The sequence below is a fragment of the Carassius auratus genome, unplaced genomic scaffold (genome assembly GCF_003368295.1).
Source record: "Carassius auratus strain Wakin unplaced genomic scaffold, ASM336829v1 scaf_tig00000272, whole genome shotgun sequence".
NCBI classification, from domain to species: Eukaryota; Metazoa; Chordata; class Actinopteri; order Cypriniformes; family Cyprinidae; genus Carassius; species Carassius auratus.
In genome coordinates, this window is record NW_020523288.1 from 73,441 (window position 1) to 90,290 (window position 16,850).

Consider the following 16,850-nt stretch of genomic DNA (forward strand, 5'->3'; position numbering starts at 1 on the left):
TATGAATAATTAATTACATAGCACAAACACTGCGTGACAAAGGTTAACACTGAACGTCTCGGTTACGTATGTAACCCTCGTTCCCTGATGGAGGGAATGGAGACATTATGTCGAACGACATATGGGGTCTCACTTGGGAGGCCAATCATCTCTGAGTTTAAGAGAAAATGCCAATTAAAATTGGCTAGTGGATTTAACATACCTGAGCCACTCCCCGTGTCAGCGGGTATAAATAGGGCGACAGGTGCATCCACTCATTAGGTTTTACGCTGAGGAGCCGAGAACGTGTCCCGGCAACAGCGACCGGTTCAAGGCTGTGTCATGGGGACATAACATCTCCGTTCCCTCCATCAGGAAACGAGGGTTACGTACATAACCGAGACGTTCCCTATCTGTCGGTCACTACGAGTTATGTCGAACGACATATGGGGTCCTATGGAAAACGCCACAACCTGAACACGGCACAACCCTGTGGCGCTGCAATTGTCGGCAAGACGTGGCGTGCCGCAAAAGCTACGCTTAAGGTCGTAACCTTCCCAAAGCCCCAGCGCAAATTCACTGACCTCAGTACCGAAGGGGCCAGATGGTGAGTACATCGCTGTCAAGGCCAGAAGGCCACGCTGCTGTTCCGCCCACATAAAGTTAATGGAAGGGATTTCAACCTTCGGAGAAAGATTGTTTCAAATCTTCCCTATTTGTTCTTACAGCTTGGCAAGACAATGGGGAAGCGAGCCTTAGATAAAGGTCACTATGGAGACCACATCCTACCCGTAGGGAGGTGACATGTGGAGATACTGATATGGACTGACCCAGGGGGCAGTACTACATATGGAATGGGTCTCTGAGGCAGGTCCTACCTTAGAGTAGGGATGGAACGGCTGCCAGAAGAGACTGACAGAACGGGTCTGTCAAGGGAAGACACGGGTTTGCCAAGAGGGAAACCTTACCGTGGAAGAATACACATATGGGATTACCCGTAGGGAACCAAGCCATATGAACACCTAACCCTCCACCAAGTCTGACTGCCGAGGGTGCTGGAGGATGCTCAATCAGGGTGCGCCAACCAGGGAACTCTACTGGGAGAAGAAAGGCGCTCGCATCCCTGTGTTAGGGGGAATGGCGCAGCAAGCGTGACACTCAGCCAGCCCTTCCCACTAATTTACCTGTTACCCGACACACGGGAAGAAACTGGCTCTACACAAAGGTTGCAAAACCTTGCGAAAGTGTTAGGTGTCGCCCAGCCCGCAGCTCGACAAATGTCTGCCAGAGAGGTGCCGTGCGCCAACGCATAGGAGGAGGCCATACTCCATGTGAGGTGGGCCTTCACCCCCAGGGGGCACGGCTCGCCTTGGGAATAGTACGCCAAGGCGATGGCATCCACTATCCAGTGGGCCAACCTCTGCTTAGAGAGAGCCTTCCCCTTCTGCTGACCTCCAAAGCAGACCAGGAGCTGCTCAGAGCTTCAGGTTCACCACCTGGTCTCGGAAGGGAGTGGTGGGAACCTTGGGCACGTGTCCCGGCCGGGGTCTCAGGGCAACGTGAGAGTAGGCCGGCCCGAACACAAGGCACTCTTCACTTACCGAAAATGCTTGGAGGTCCCCGACCCTCTTGATGGAAGTGAGCGCGATCAGGAGTGCTGTCTTAAGAGAAAGGAACTTAAGCTTGACTGAATCCAGTGGCTCAAAGGGACCCCTCTGAAGTCCCGCTAGGACAATAGAGAGGTCCCAGGAGAGAAACAGGGGTGTCCTAGGAGTATGTAACCTTCTGGCACCCCTCAGGAACCTAATGATCAGGGTCCGGCAATCCACTGCATTGTGATGGGCTGCAATGGGAGCCACATACACTTTCAGGGTGGAGGGTGACAGCCCACGCTCCAGCCTTTCTTGCAGGAAAGAAAGCACGACTCTGACTGGGCATCTCCGGGGTTCTTCTCGGTGAGAAGAACACCAATCCGTGAACAGACTCCACTTCAGAGCATAGGCCTGCCTCATAGAGGGGGCTCTAGCCTGAGTTATAGTGTCTACCAACGCTGGTGGCAGATCACTTAGGTCTGCCGAGTTCCGTCCAGAAGCCACACGTGGAGGTTCCTAAGATCTGGACGCGGGTGCCAAATGGTGCCAAGCCCCTGAGAGAGAAGGTCCCTTCTCAGGGGGATACGCCAGGGAGGGGCTGTCACGAGGAGCATGAGTTCCGAAAACCAGGCCCGGGTCAGTAAGGCGCAACCAACAGGACCTGTTCCTCGTCCTCCCTGACCTTGCACAGTGTCTGTGCGAGCAAGCTCACTGGGGGAAATGCAAGCTCACTTTGCGTAAAGCCCGATGCCAGCTGTGTGCCAGTGCATCTTTGCCCAGGGGGGCCTGGGACAGGGAATAGTACAGCTGGCAGTGGGAGGACTTGCTGGAAGCAAACAGGTCTACCTGGGCTTCCCCAAATCGACTCCAGATCAGCTGGAACATCTGGGGATGGAGTCACCATTCCCCGGGGAAAGTGAGCTGTCGTGAGAGCGCGTCGGCTATACGATTGAGCTCACCCAGGATGTGGATAGCGCGCAGCGACTTGAGCCACGTCTGACTCCAGAGGAGGAGATGGCGGACGAGTTGAGACATGCGACGTGATCGTAGACCGCCCTGTCGGTTGATGTACAAAACAGCAGCAGTGTTGTCTGTGCGTACCAACACGTGCTTGTCCAGCAACAGCAGACGAAACTTTCGTAAAGCTAGATGCACTGCCAGCAACTCCAGACAGTTGATGTGCCAAAGCAGTCGAGGTCCTGTCCCTGAAGCTGCCTGCCCGTTGCATGTCGCGCCCCAGCCCGACATCTGGCATCTGTTGTGACAACAATGTGCTGGGACACTTGTTCTAAGGGCATGCAGGCCCGTAGAAAGGCAAGGTCCGACCAGGGGCTGAATAGGAGGTGACACATTGGTGTGATGGTGACACGATGTGTACCGCGGCGCTATGCCCATCTCGGGACTCGGGAGTGCAACCAGTGCTGAAGTGGCCTCATATGAAGCAACCCGAGCGGCGTGACTGTGGCTGCGGATGCCATATGCCCCAGGAGCCTCTGAAAGTGTTTCAGTGGTACCACTGTCCTGCCTCTGAAGGAACTCAGGCAGTTCAGCACTGACTGGGCACGCTCGCTGGTGAGCCGTGCCGTCATACTCACCGAGTCTAACTCCATACAGAGATAAGAGATTCTCTGCACAGGGGAGAGCTTGCTCTTCTCTCGGTTGACCTGAAGCCCCAACTGACTGAGGTGCCGAAGCACCAAGTCCCTGTGATCTCACAACTACTCTCGGGAGCGGGCCATAATGAGCCAGTCGTTGAGATAGTTGAGGATCCTGACGCCCACTTCCCAGAGTGGGGCAAGGGCACCCTCCGCGAGCTTCGTGAAGACACGGGGCGACAGGGAGAGCCTGAAGGGGAGGACCTTGTACTGCCATGCCTGGCCCTCGAATGCAAACCGCAGAAACGGTCTGTGGCGAGGGAGGATCGAGACATGAAAGTATGCGTCTTTCAGTCGATCGCTGCAAACCAGTCCTGGGGCTGAACACATTTGAGATTGCGTTTCTGCGTCAGCATCTTGAACGGGAGCTTGTGCAGGGCCCAATTCAAGACTCGCAGATCCAGGATAGGCCGAAGGCCACCGCTTTTCTTGGGTACGATGCAGTGCGTCATTCAAGACAGAGGCGTCCCGGACTGCCACCGAAGTCTCGAGGATGCCGTTGAACTTGGCAAAGTGTGTGCCACTGGCCATTAGACCAGCGGTGGAACAGAAAGAAACAAAAACTGAAGATTCTCCACCCGGCCCTCCTCCGGGGGTAGGAGTTGCGCTGTCTCCGCCAGCTCCTGAAGAGCAGTCTCCCGCATCTCCGAGTTGCCCGTGTCAGGGCCGCTTAGTCATCTTCTTAGAGGACTTCGCGGCCGGGAGTGACACGGGGGGCGCCGCTCTCCTGCGCGGGGCTCGATGCGCCAGCCTCGAAGAACTCTCAGCATGGGGCGGAGCTGGTATGGAGGATGTAGAGGGGCACCCACGGCGACGAGCAGGCTGAGGCGCTGCCCGCGACGGAGGGGCAACCGGAGGAACACGTCGGGGCAAGATGTGCTGTATGGCCTCAGTCTGCTTTTGTACCGCCGAGAACTGCTGGGCAAAGTCCTCGACCGTGTCGCCGAACAGGCCTGCCTGGGAGACGGGAGCATCGAGAAAGCGGGCTTTGTCGACGTCTCTCATCTCAGCCAGGGTCAGCCAGAGACTACCAGCATGGACATCGCCTTCCCGAGGGACCGTGCCATGACCTTCGTCGCCCGTAAGGCGAAATCAGTCACCGTGCGCAGTTCCTGCATCAACCCTCGGGTCGGTACCACCCTTGTGCATTTGTTAAAGCCATGGCTTGTTGAGTTTGCAGGACAGCCATAGCATGCAGGGCAGAGGCAGCTCGGCCCGCAGCACTGTAAGCCTTGGTAGCGAGCACGGCCGACAGCTTACAGGCCTTGGGTGAGAGGCACAGACTATTCCTATTATAAAAAAGGGGCCATCCACGACTACATCACTTCCCCATGCACATCCGGGAAGAAAGGAACCAGAGTAAAACGCGGTTATGAGCCGTGCTCCACACCGAGAACCAATCAAACAGCCATGAGCACTCAGGGCTGGGCGGTGCATTCACCTCCATCCTGATGCTCACAGCTGCCCGGGCAAGCACGGCTGTCAACTCTGGGTCCAATTCGGCAGTGGCGACAACACCCGAGGGGGGCAGCCCCGCCGAATCTTCATCCACAGAGGTCAACAGCACATCCCAGATGCTGCAATCGACATCTGATCCCCAGCAGCAAACTGAATGACCCGTTGGGTCTGCCATAAGACAGCCCAGCAAATTCACCCAGCAGCCGCACAGGACAAACACTGCGGAAGGGGTAAGAGGTCCTCTGCTCGTGACAGAGAAACCAGAACGGGTAGTGACAGAGGGGTCTGCTCCTTTCCTTTTAAGAAAGGGAAGACGCGATCGCAGCGTTGCAATGGTCACACACGCAGTGCGTGCATGAACCATCCACGAACGCACCTTCAGCGTGCTGAATGCCCAGAGAACAGGAAACGACCACATCCAGAAGAACGCGGACGAAACGGCGTGTTTAAAAAGTATTTTAGGAAATCTGCTCTCTTAGTTGAAGCGCCCAGGGAAATCGCTGAAAGGGACTGCCAACCAGAACAGTTTCCCGACACAGCAGATGAATGGCTTTGTGGAGTATAACAGCTTTCATACAACCACTCGGCTCCGAAGATCTAATGAGTGGATGCACCTGTCGCTCTATTTATACCCGCTGACACGGGGAGTGGCTCAGGTATGTTAAATCCACTAGCCAATTTTAATTGGCGTTTTCTCTTAAACTCAGAGATGATTGTCCTCCCAAGTGAGACCCCATATGTTGTTCAACATAACTCGTAGTGACCGACAGATAGGGAACAACAGTAATAATGATGCATGCATTAGAAATAATTTCTAATAAACTGTTCTAAAGTATTATAGTTCATTAGTTTAAAGATGTGTTTATGTCACGTTGGAATTACTATATTCATGAGATGACCACACTGAGAAACTACAGAGCTGTTCATGTCTTGGACTAAGGAATAGTTTGTTTCCATGGTAATAATCATTACACCAAAAAAAGAATATGTATACAGCCTTATTATTAATGACAGGAAAAAATAAAAATAACTTAAAATGCTGAATCAATTAACCTCTTTATTGTTTTTTCAAACCTTGAAGAACCTTTGTTCATCAAAGGACATCAAGTGTCATGGGCTACACTAAAATCACAGAAACCTTCTTCAGATGCTTATGTGAAAAGCTGAAACTCTTAAAAATTATATATCATATATATTTTTTCCTAATTACAGTATAACAACTATAACAATTAGAGTCAATTTCATAATTCCAACATGACACAACTTCAGGCTTCTGGTTGAGATTCTTACTGATTCGGCATGCAATATGGAATTCAAATTTATATAAAAAAAAAAAAATAATAATCAACATGGCCGATCAGATTTTAGAGCCAGATCTAACCTTTCCAAAACTGGGATTATTACTACAATCTCTCAAAAAATCAGCTTACTTTCCCTTCCATGCCACTTTCTTTTCAGATAGGAAATTTTAAAATATTTCATACACCAGGGTTAGAGGGCCGGATTAGTGCATTTTGACAGAAAATAATTACAACTCTTGCTGTCCATGGCCTGTGACAGGCGAGTGATGAGTTTGCACAGTTCAAATAGAACAGCTCTGTCAATTACATATAGCTTTAACGCAACACATGCTAACAACAACCCAATCCCCACAGCATCCCTTAGCACCTATTCTCAGTGTTATCAACAGCGAGACACTCCATGCTTCTTTATTAGAGTGTGTGTGCTGGCTTATCTCGTGCCCCAGACTCCTCCGGATGCCCAGTGCTCTTCCTATCCATCTGTTAGTCCCTCTCTTAAAGCTTAGGCATTGTGTGGGAGAGCGCGTCACAGTACCGATCGATGCTCATCAGTGAGTGCCGCTATTGGGAGGAAGCTTCCCGCTTTATCACCACACAGCAAGAGCCCTGTTTGAGCTACTCATGATGGAATACTATGTAGAGGTTGGGATTCTCTTCTGTTGTCTCATGTCTCTTAATATTATGTTTAACTGTAAATTAATTTCTCCTATCCCAAAATAATATGCAGTTATTACTTTAAGCAAAACATTCATCACATAGATGTTTTTTTTTTTTTTTTTTTTTACCAATTTAGATGTGAATCACTTTACTGTATACTGTATTCACTGGTTATGTATTTGTTCTTATGCTTTACCAACATGTAAAAAAATATATAAATAAATAAAATAAAAATAAAAAATCTCTAGTGGACATTCTTTTCAATGAAATTATAATTAATTGATTATGTTTTTTCAACTAAAAGCATAAACCCTCCATGCTTTTTGAATATTTATTAACACAACAATGGCGTTGTGGGAGCAAACAAACTTTGGTTTCCAAGTGCAAGTTTTTGTGTAAACAAAAAAATAAATAACTTGTGAAACTGGAGACATCATGCGCATACATATTACGTGTTTGGTCTAAGGGAATCCACGCAGTCGAGCAGTGTTTGTGATATTGCCAACTACTGGCCTGGCATGAATAATAAAGTGTTTTTAGTTGTTTTCACAGATTCATGTGAACGGGAATCGTAACAATGTTGTTGTCTGTATGCGAAAACTTTTTAAAAACACAACTGAAAACATTTCCATTTTAATGCATCATTGTTGTGTAAGCATTCCCTAAGAATATAGATAAAAGTATATTTGTATACTGTCCAGCTATTATTGAATCAAAACTTGTGATTTTTTTTTTTTTTTTTTTTACAAAACTTTTTTTTCTATTATTATTATTATTATTATTATTATTATTATTATTATTATTATTATTGATTTTTTAATCACTAAAGTAATTTTATGCCAACAACAACAACAATTGGTCCAGCTGTATGCTGTTTATTTAAGATTTAATTGATGTGTGATTTTTAGACAAAGGTGTGAGTATATAACTTAACCATAGTTAAAATAGGGTTTAAACTCAAAGTACTTTATGGCAACAAAATACTGTTTCCCACAACCAATTAAAATGCACACCAAATTCTAACAAACCAATCACAGTACAAAACACTCCATACCTGTCATAATCGCCATTGCACAGGGCTCTGACTGGGATTGTAAAGGCTTGCCACACAGGGTTCAGATTGCACTTCACCACCTCTGTTTTATGGCAAATGGTAAATCTGTAAGATAACAGGATAATCGTTTAAAATATTTATAGTATGTGTTGACATCAAATCATTGTGTGTTTGAAATTAAACATGAGCACATACAATTAACTAAAATGCTCAAATGTCTTGAATTAATACATTCATTTGACATAGTCTAATTATCTGAAATGGTAAATGATCCATTCCTTTCAGTCTGATTCTAAAAACTGATCAGAACATTTGGAACTGAGAAGAAATGTTTTATTTCTGTAGCATTGCATTTGTTTATGAATCATCTCTTTAACTGAGCAAAGGTAATTTATCAAAGGTATAGCCATTCTCAGAATTCATTCCAATCTATAGAGGAATTTAATCAACTGAAATTTTCACAAATTAAACACCAACATTCAAAGAATACTAATATGAATACTAGCAAAGAGATTAGTGACAGAGACGTGAAGACAGAGGACTCAAACGCAGAGGATACGTGCAACAGTTTATTAGGTATAACCGTAAATCCAAAATTAATCCAACGTGTGATGACACACACATGAGCCAAAAACAGGTGTAACAACTCCCGACCCATCCATACAGTCACATGCGGACACAGGCTGTGGAGACCACCTCTGGTGCAATGCCCAACAGGACGTGGAAAAATGAGAAAGAGGATCTCAGGCATGCGGCCAACGAAAGACTCCTTGTCTAGACATTCTGAGCACAACAGCGGAAAACAGGTAAGGAAACAGACATGCAGTACAGTCACAAAGACAACACGAAATCTACTGACAACAAGGGACAGACACAGAAGAGAACTTAGGAGAATGGGAACAAGCGACAGGTGAGGGCAATCAGCTCGTGATCTGCACACACCAGTGCCGATGTATCAGTGCTGATTGCCCAGGTCACGAGCTGCAGAAAACAGACAGGACACAGACAACAGGGAAGACGATTAAGCACCCTGAACCGTGACAATTAGAGCTTTACACATGTATTATAGTTCCAATATGTTTTGGTGCAGTCAGTATGTAAAATCTGTTATTTGTAGTGAGTGAGAAAGGTCAAGAAAACCACTGCATAAATTTACATTGCATACATTGATTTGAATGTCATAATTAATAGTGTGTTATATTTTAAAAAGCCTGATTGTTTTCTGTAACTTAATGTGGTGATACAATTATGCACTAAAATGTATGAATTGATTGATAACCCTAGGTTAAATTTAAATGTGAGTTTAAAACTTGCAAAATATAAGTGGAATCAGTTTTATGTTTTAACACACACACAAAAAAGCTGAATATCATGTTTGTTTAAGCTGAAATCACACTTTATCACAGGTATACAGAAATAATTTATGATAACTGTAACAATAATATTGAAAACGTGATTATTGTTGAAGATTTTCTGATGCTGGCCCTTGAGCTATACCTCTCTCAATTCACCACAGAATTTATAAAAAAACAACAAAAAAACACATTTGTTTTTGTGAAAAGTGGGGACATCCCATAGGCGTAATGGTTTTTATACTGTACAAACTGTATATTCTATGGCCCTACACCAACCCTACACCTAACCCTAACCCTCACAGGTAACTTTGTGCATTTTTACTTTCTCAACAACAACAAAAATCATTCTGTATGGTTTATACATGTTTTGAAAAATGGGGGTTATGACATGGGTTATGTCCTCATATGTCTCCTTGTAATACCTGTGTCATACCCATGTAATTATATACACAGTTGTGTCCTGATATGTCACAAAAACATACCCCCACACACACACACACTCTTGATACACACACACACACACACACACACATATATACATACTGTTTACCTCATGTCAAAATTAGCTTTTTGTATTTGATTTTGCAATTCCATTAAAACAACAACAACAACAACAACAACAACAACAACTTTATAGCCACATACACACACAAACGGTTGTGCCATTCCTCTACTTTCCAGAGTTCGATGGATTTCAGGAATGGCAAGCACACTTTACTCCTAATACATTAAGACAACATTAGCTTCTAGTAAGCTGCATTCCTGTCTACATTATTACTGAAATGGAACCTCTTAAGTACCTCATCTGAAATACTCACTCACTCACTGATTAAGCATTGACTTCCATTGTATTGATGAACAAAAATTATAATCATACAGGTTTAGAATAGGGTGACCAGTCATCCCCATTTTCCGGGGAAAGTCACAGTTTTTGGTGTCCTGTCCCTGACTGGAGTTGTCCCTAGAAATGTCCCCATTTTACAGCACTTTCAAAACAACCCACAAATACACTGGAAAAGTCAGACCAATTTAGCCAGCTGGCTATCATATGATTACCTGGTAGCAACTCGCAAGCTGTTAATTAGCTTTTGCTAAATTAAAACTGTAACTTAAAGCTTTTGCAAAATAAAGACAACTTCTCTCTGCAGTTTCGTTTTCCTTTCCGAAAACTTTGGAACGTGTCACAATGAACCGTAATTTAGCACACTATTTATTTCATTTCGTTAATCTGTCAGTTGATTTAAAGGCAGGGTAGGTAAAAAATTTATAAACAACTTTCTTCCAAATTTTATTAAACTTTCTATATATATCAATGCATAATTAAAATGTAAGTACTCTGATAAAGAGAGTATAAAAATCGAGTGACTCTAGACCGTTTTATCTGTATTAAACACAGCTCATTATTTCCATTCGGGACGAAACATAGGATTGACTTAGGCGACTGTCACTCTCTCGCAACCATGGCAACCACCCTTTTGCCACACATGACCCGCCCACTTGCGCGCGCACGTTTGATTTGAGGAATTCAATAGGCATGGATCCTAGGAATACCAAAACAATGGCAGAGAAACAGCAAGTAAAATTCACAGTACCGGCCTATGCAGTTAGTGAAGGCAAACCAGGCAAAAAAAGGCAGTAGCAGTACAAGAAAAGGCAATGAACAAAAAGTCTTTGGATAAACAAAGAAATAAAACGCGAGTTAATATCGGGAGAAGGGAGGGGGTGGAGTGAATGGAAATAATGAGCTGTCTTTAAAACAGTCGTGAGAGGTCTACAGACACTCGATTTTTATACTTTCTTTTTCAAAGTACTTACATTTTAATTATGTATTAACATAGAAATAAAGTTTAAACAAATTTGGAAAAAAAAGTTTTTTATAAATTTTTTACCTACCCTGCCTTTAAGTGAAATATATTTAGTGTATGTGCCCATATTCCTTTTTATGTAAGCCTATAGGGGTTAATTTTTCAGTTTTCTCCATTCATAGAAGCGCTGCAGGTGCGTGTGTTCTGTTGAATTCATCTCACACTATCCTCAGATAAACTCATTGCGACTTGCCTATGATGAGTTCACAACTGAGCGGACATTTCACTTGTTGGCTTCAGCATCTCATTTGCATATGCCGTATTTCTGGAATTCATGATTCATTGACAGCAAATTTCAAATATTAAATGGAACGATAAAATAACGTTATTAACCGGTTAATGGCCATTTCAAATTTTCGATTCTGTTCGGAACTATAACATTTTATTTTGGTTTCTGTTTCTGTCAAAATTTTGTCCGTTTCCGGTTGTCGTTTTCGTTCCTTGAACCAGTTCAGAGTCCTGGTTAAAACTCTTGTATCTGATCTACACAAATAAAGGCAATAAAGGAATTTGGATTTATTGAGGAACATGATCAACCAGATAACGTGTGACTGTTCCATTCCAAAAGAACCCCTGCTGATCCAGGTGCAAAGGACTATGGGTATTAACCTAAAGGAATTCAATGGAAAGCTATTTTTCCAGCATAGAGTCTGGAGATGAGATTGATTGTGTGAGCACTGTGAATCTGCTCATGTGTCTGTGTTACTCACGTTCCATCCTCGTTGCTGCGATTAAACACTAAAAAGGGGTCAGATTTGCCAAAGAAGTCCTTTTTGTCCAGTTTGTTGCCACAAAATTGCATCGTCGCAGACTCCTGCAGGGTGAGAATGTTTTAGAAAAGCAGGTTATGAGGGCAACGGGAGTGTGTGTGTGTGTGTGTGTGTGTGTGTGTGTGTGTGTGTGTGGATTTAGAGCACTTGGGACAAAAATATCAATGTTAATGAGCAGAGTAGTTGGCCATTCAGGGTTTCTATACAGATAACATTATGCAAATGCCAAACATCTTGGCATGTTACATTTGCTTGACTATTTAACCCAGATGGCAATGCTAAAATGCCAAATGAGGAATCCATTTGACAAGTGTTAAATGTAGATACACTTTCACTGTCTGTGTGAGATGCAATGCTTCAGCAGGGAATGGGATAAGGCATAATTGATCTGTGATGTGAAAGACAAATGTAAAAATTATGCCAGCAATAGGGAGGTCTTTTTGCATGTGTGTCTGTGAGCACAGCTTAAGTTCTTGGCACTTCACACATGCTATTAATGAATCCTGTGTTTTACAACTAAGGCAAATCAGCTACTTTGAATAGACTAAAAGACAATTAATGATATTAGCTCCTAGCAGGCTGCCTTTCTTTCTCCTGACTATATAGGCAGCAATCCATGAAATGTGATCTCATAGTAACTGACTAAAACAGCTTTGAGGAGCACACACATAGCACTCATCACGTGAATCTCTCAAGAGACTTGGTCAGAACTGATTTCAATAGAGTTTGATGGTAGCGTGTTGCTATAAGCTAACTGGAAATGCACACAAAATTTCATTAGCAACACTCAAAATTATAAAGCAAGTAGGAAAATTGCCTTATAATTGATTTTAATAGAGTTTGTAGTTAGCATGGTGCTTTAAATTTAAAAAAAATTTCACTAACAAAAGTTAAATTGCTAAGTGAACAATGTGATGTACAGACACACACACACACACACACACACACATCTATTAGAAATTCAACAGCAAACATAAATATTGGGTAGTGTTTTTTTATATATATATATATATTTTTATGAGCCTATATAGCAGTGAGTGATATTGGCCAAGCTTGGATGGGTGTTAGAAATCAGGGAGCGCAAATAAGAACTGAATTCTAATTATCAATATTAGCGGTTACCTTGCTGTTACTAAGTTCCTCTGCCTTCACAATAATTGTCCCACATTTCTTCCCTGGAATCCCCCTGTGTATGACAAAATGAGATAATTCAGGTCATATATGTGTCTACTGCACAATAATATTGAATAAAACTGACATAACACATCATGAAATATTTAATTTGTTTCTACATCAAAATGTCAAAAAGTACCAAGATCTACTTAATGTGAAAAAAATAAATAAACCTTAGTCACAATGTTTCCCAGAAATGTGCTGGTGCTTGTGTGCATCAGGCTCTGGTCTTGGATTCTTTTGCTGGTGGTTATGTAATAAATTGATTCTTACACAGACAGATCAGTGGATGAAGTCTTGATAAAGGTTTATTAACGCTCTCTCATGTGTACAGATTTTAAGTAAGTGTAATAGGACTGGGGCTGTGCCATTGCTCATTTGGTGCAATCAATCTGTTTAATAGCAAAGAAAGCATTGCTTTGGTTATTTTATTAGAACTGGTTCAAATCTGTGAGCCTGTCAAGCCCCAAAATGAACAAGTTATCCTTATATATTATATTATCCTGGCTTCCCCTTTTATATATATATATATATATATATATATATATATATATATATATATATATATATATATATATATATATATATATATATATATATATAATTAAGTGAATGGTGACTGAGGTAGTCAAGCTACAGAATGACCAAAAAGCACCATTAATACATCATAAAAAATAAACCATAAACCAGCTTTGTATCATAAACAGATACAAATGTAAGTCATTATTCACCATAACTCTTCCCCTCTGGTGTTTCTTTACCAATTAAATTTAACATCATTCACATCATCTATGCTTGGTTATGAACATAGGCACTGAATGTAAGTTCTTTATCTTCAAAGAATACTGAAGATAAAAAAGAAGTTACTTGATTACCAAATCAGCATATTAGAATGATTTCTGAATGATCATGTGACAATAAAGACTAGAGTAACATAAAAAAAAAACAAATTAATAAAAAAAAAAATACATAAATAATAATAATAATAATAATAATAATAATAATAATATCTGCCTTAATTTATGCAAATGGTTTGAAAAAAAAAAGTTCTCATGTGTGCTTTATGATCACTTCCAGTATATCACATAACACTGGGTCGGCTCAAGATTATTTATTTATTAGTTTTCTATTATTATTGATCAGTTGACGGGTAACAAACATTTTTTGAGTGACGAGAACATTTTAAAAAGGCAATCATGATGTGGCAAATACGCAATCTGCTTTGTACATCATAAGGGGTAAGACGGCTACTAGACAGATATACACGTGCATCTAAAAAAATATATCCTGGAAAAGTTCTTAATTTTTTGTTATTTTATTCAAAAAAGCTAACTTTCTTATATTCTAAATTCAAACACAAACTGAAATATTTAATATAATAAAAAATATATTTAATATAATTAAATATATAAAACTGGAGTATCTCAAAAAATACAAATATTTTCTCAAAGATCAATCAAAAAATATTTATAAAACAGAAATGTTTAAGATCTCCAAAGCAGGTTTAATTATGCACTCAATACTTGGTTGGGGCTCCTTTTGCATGAATTACTACTTCAGTGAGGCGTGGCATGGAGACGATTGGCCTGTGGCTCTACAGAGGCGTTATTGAAGCCCAGGTCACTTTGATAGTGGTCTTCAGCTCCTCTGTATTGCTTGGTTGGATATTTAATATCTTCCTCTTCACAATACCCCATAGATTCTCTGTGAGGTTTGAATCAGCTGAGTTGGCTGGCTAATCAAGCACAGTAATATCACAGTCATCAAACCACTTGGAAGTTTGATAAACCAAACACTCTGGACTTGATAAAACACAATGGAGCAACACCAGCAGACGTCACAACACCCTAATCACTGACTTCAAAAACTTTGCACTGGACTTCTTCTGTGATTCTGTGCCTCTCCAGTATTCCTCCATACTCCAGAACTTGATTAAATGCTAATATTACTTTCAGTGGTTTGGTTGTAGGAATGTGACAGCTGTAGCCCATTTCCTGAAGACGTCTGTGTGTGGTGACTCTAGATGCGCTGACTTTGGCTTCAGTCCACTCCTTGTGAAGCTCTCCCAAGTTCATGAATCAGCTTTTCCTGACAATCTTCCCAAGGATGTGGTCATCCCTGTTGCTTGTGCACCTTTTCCTACCACACTTTTTCCTTCCAATCAATGTATTATTAATATATTTTGATAAAGCACTCTGTGAACAGCCAGCCCTTTCAGCAATGACCTTCTGTCGCTTACTCTCCTTGTGGAGGTGTTGATGATTATCTTCTGGATAATTGTCAAGTCAGTAGTCTTTCCCATAATTGTGGTTCCCTTTCGAGGGAACTTCGAACTGCGTCCTCTAGGGGGCGCTTTGGGGAACACCTCGTCGTGACCCGTGTCTGAAGCATACAATGAAAAAACACCAACTTGTTGGCCGTCGACAGCCTCCGACGTCACTACCGGCGCGACTATAAATCAGCACCGGGAGAGCACGTCATTATCTTCTTCATCTTCAACTGACTGTTTTGTTTGAAGCGTGCATCTGAAAGAACCGGTAAGGGCGATCTTTCTCTGTTTATCATGGCGACAACTAGCAAGCGTTTAGACGATGTGTGCATCCGTGTCGGCGTTATTTGACACCCGATGACACACGCGATCTTTGCGTCATTTATTTGGGTGAAGAGCACGCACGCGATGTCTTTGAGGAGGCAATCTGCGTGCACTGTGAGCGGTTTTTCAATGGAAAAAGCTCCGCTCTCGTTCGTCTCTCTTCTAAAAAAAAAAAGGCAAGCCTTCTGCTTCCCGCGGTTCAGGATCTGTCCACGCTGAGGCAGGAAAGAAAATGAGCTCGTGAGAATACAGATGGATCTGTCTGAATGGTTTAAGAGGGACTTTCCCTTTCGAGATCGTAAAAAAAAAAAAAAAAAAAAGGGGGCGGCGGACGAGAGAGAGCCTTGGGAGGATGATGTTATATCTTTAACACTTTCTCATACTGAGGTTAGTGCTCTGCTGGGTTTTTACCCAGGAAAAGCAGGAGATATTTAAGGATGGTGAAGAAGCTGAGGCTGAGCCTTCTCAATTCTCCTGCCCTGCGTATGTAGAGCTGTTGGAGGTTATTGAGTGAAAATTAACCTTTTTGACCATAACCCTCCAGCTCAGGTGAGCCTTTCATTTGTGCATGATCTCCATACCGAGATTAAAAAGAAATGAAAGATGCCGTTTTCTTCTTGCATCCATCGGTTTCGGCATTAAAGTAATCTGCCGACATCGAGGTGATACGTGAAAGCGGCTAGGAGGGAATGCCCCTGTAGAAAGAGCTAAAAATTTATAAATAATTTATAAATTTTTATATGTGAAAAATGTTTTCTTTCTGCAGGGGAAACCTCCTTTCTTATTCTCCCTCCTTGCCATCTAAGCCCCTTCAGAAAATCATCTCGCTTAAATGGCAAGGCATACGCAGTAGCAGGTCAGGCTGTGGCTTTATTACACACAATGCTGGTGCTTCAAGCATATCAGACTGATCTGCTAAGAGACCTGGATAGAGGCTGGGGCCTTTTTCCGATCTGGTAGCTGAGCTGCGCCACACCACGGATCTCTCTCCATGCTACCAAGCAGGCCGCCTCCGCCATGGGGCAGGACTATGGCGGCCATGGTGGCAGCGGAGAGACATCTGTGGATGAACAGACATCGGGAGGAAAGAAAATGCTTTCTGCTCGATGCTCAGGTTTCGCCTTCTGAACTTTTCGGTATTTCCGTTGAGGCGGCGATTTGAAAAGTTCAGGGAGACGAAGGCGCGCTCTGCTGCTTTCAGATCCTTCGTCCCACGAAGGTCCAGGTCTGAGCCCAAACAACATAGGGGTCCTGGCCTGTCTCGATCTGAGGATCAAAGACGGGAACAGAAGGCTAGTGTCGCAACTCGCGCTCCTCCCCCACCTGCGGGCAGGGGTTAGAGGAATCGTGGGTCACGAGGAGGTAAGCAGAACCTAAGAGGTATGATCTAGACGAGGC

General features: G+C 43.0%; 1 protein-coding gene across 1 annotated transcript in view; it reads right to left on the bottom strand.

The window, feature by feature from the left end:
* LOC113068964 (copine-8-like) overlaps positions 1 to 16,850 on the bottom strand; it is a 136,698-nt gene that overhangs the window by 53,265 nt on the left and 66,583 nt on the right. The window contains exons 8-10 of the mRNA XM_026241927.1: positions 12,809 to 12,872; positions 11,627 to 11,730; positions 7,697 to 7,801 (exon numbers count right to left, since the gene is read on the bottom strand). Of these exons, the coding sequence (XP_026097712.1) occupies positions 7,697 to 7,801; positions 11,627 to 11,730; positions 12,809 to 12,872 (273 nt within the window). The remainder of the gene's footprint in view (positions 1 to 7,696; positions 7,802 to 11,626; positions 11,731 to 12,808; positions 12,873 to 16,850) is intronic.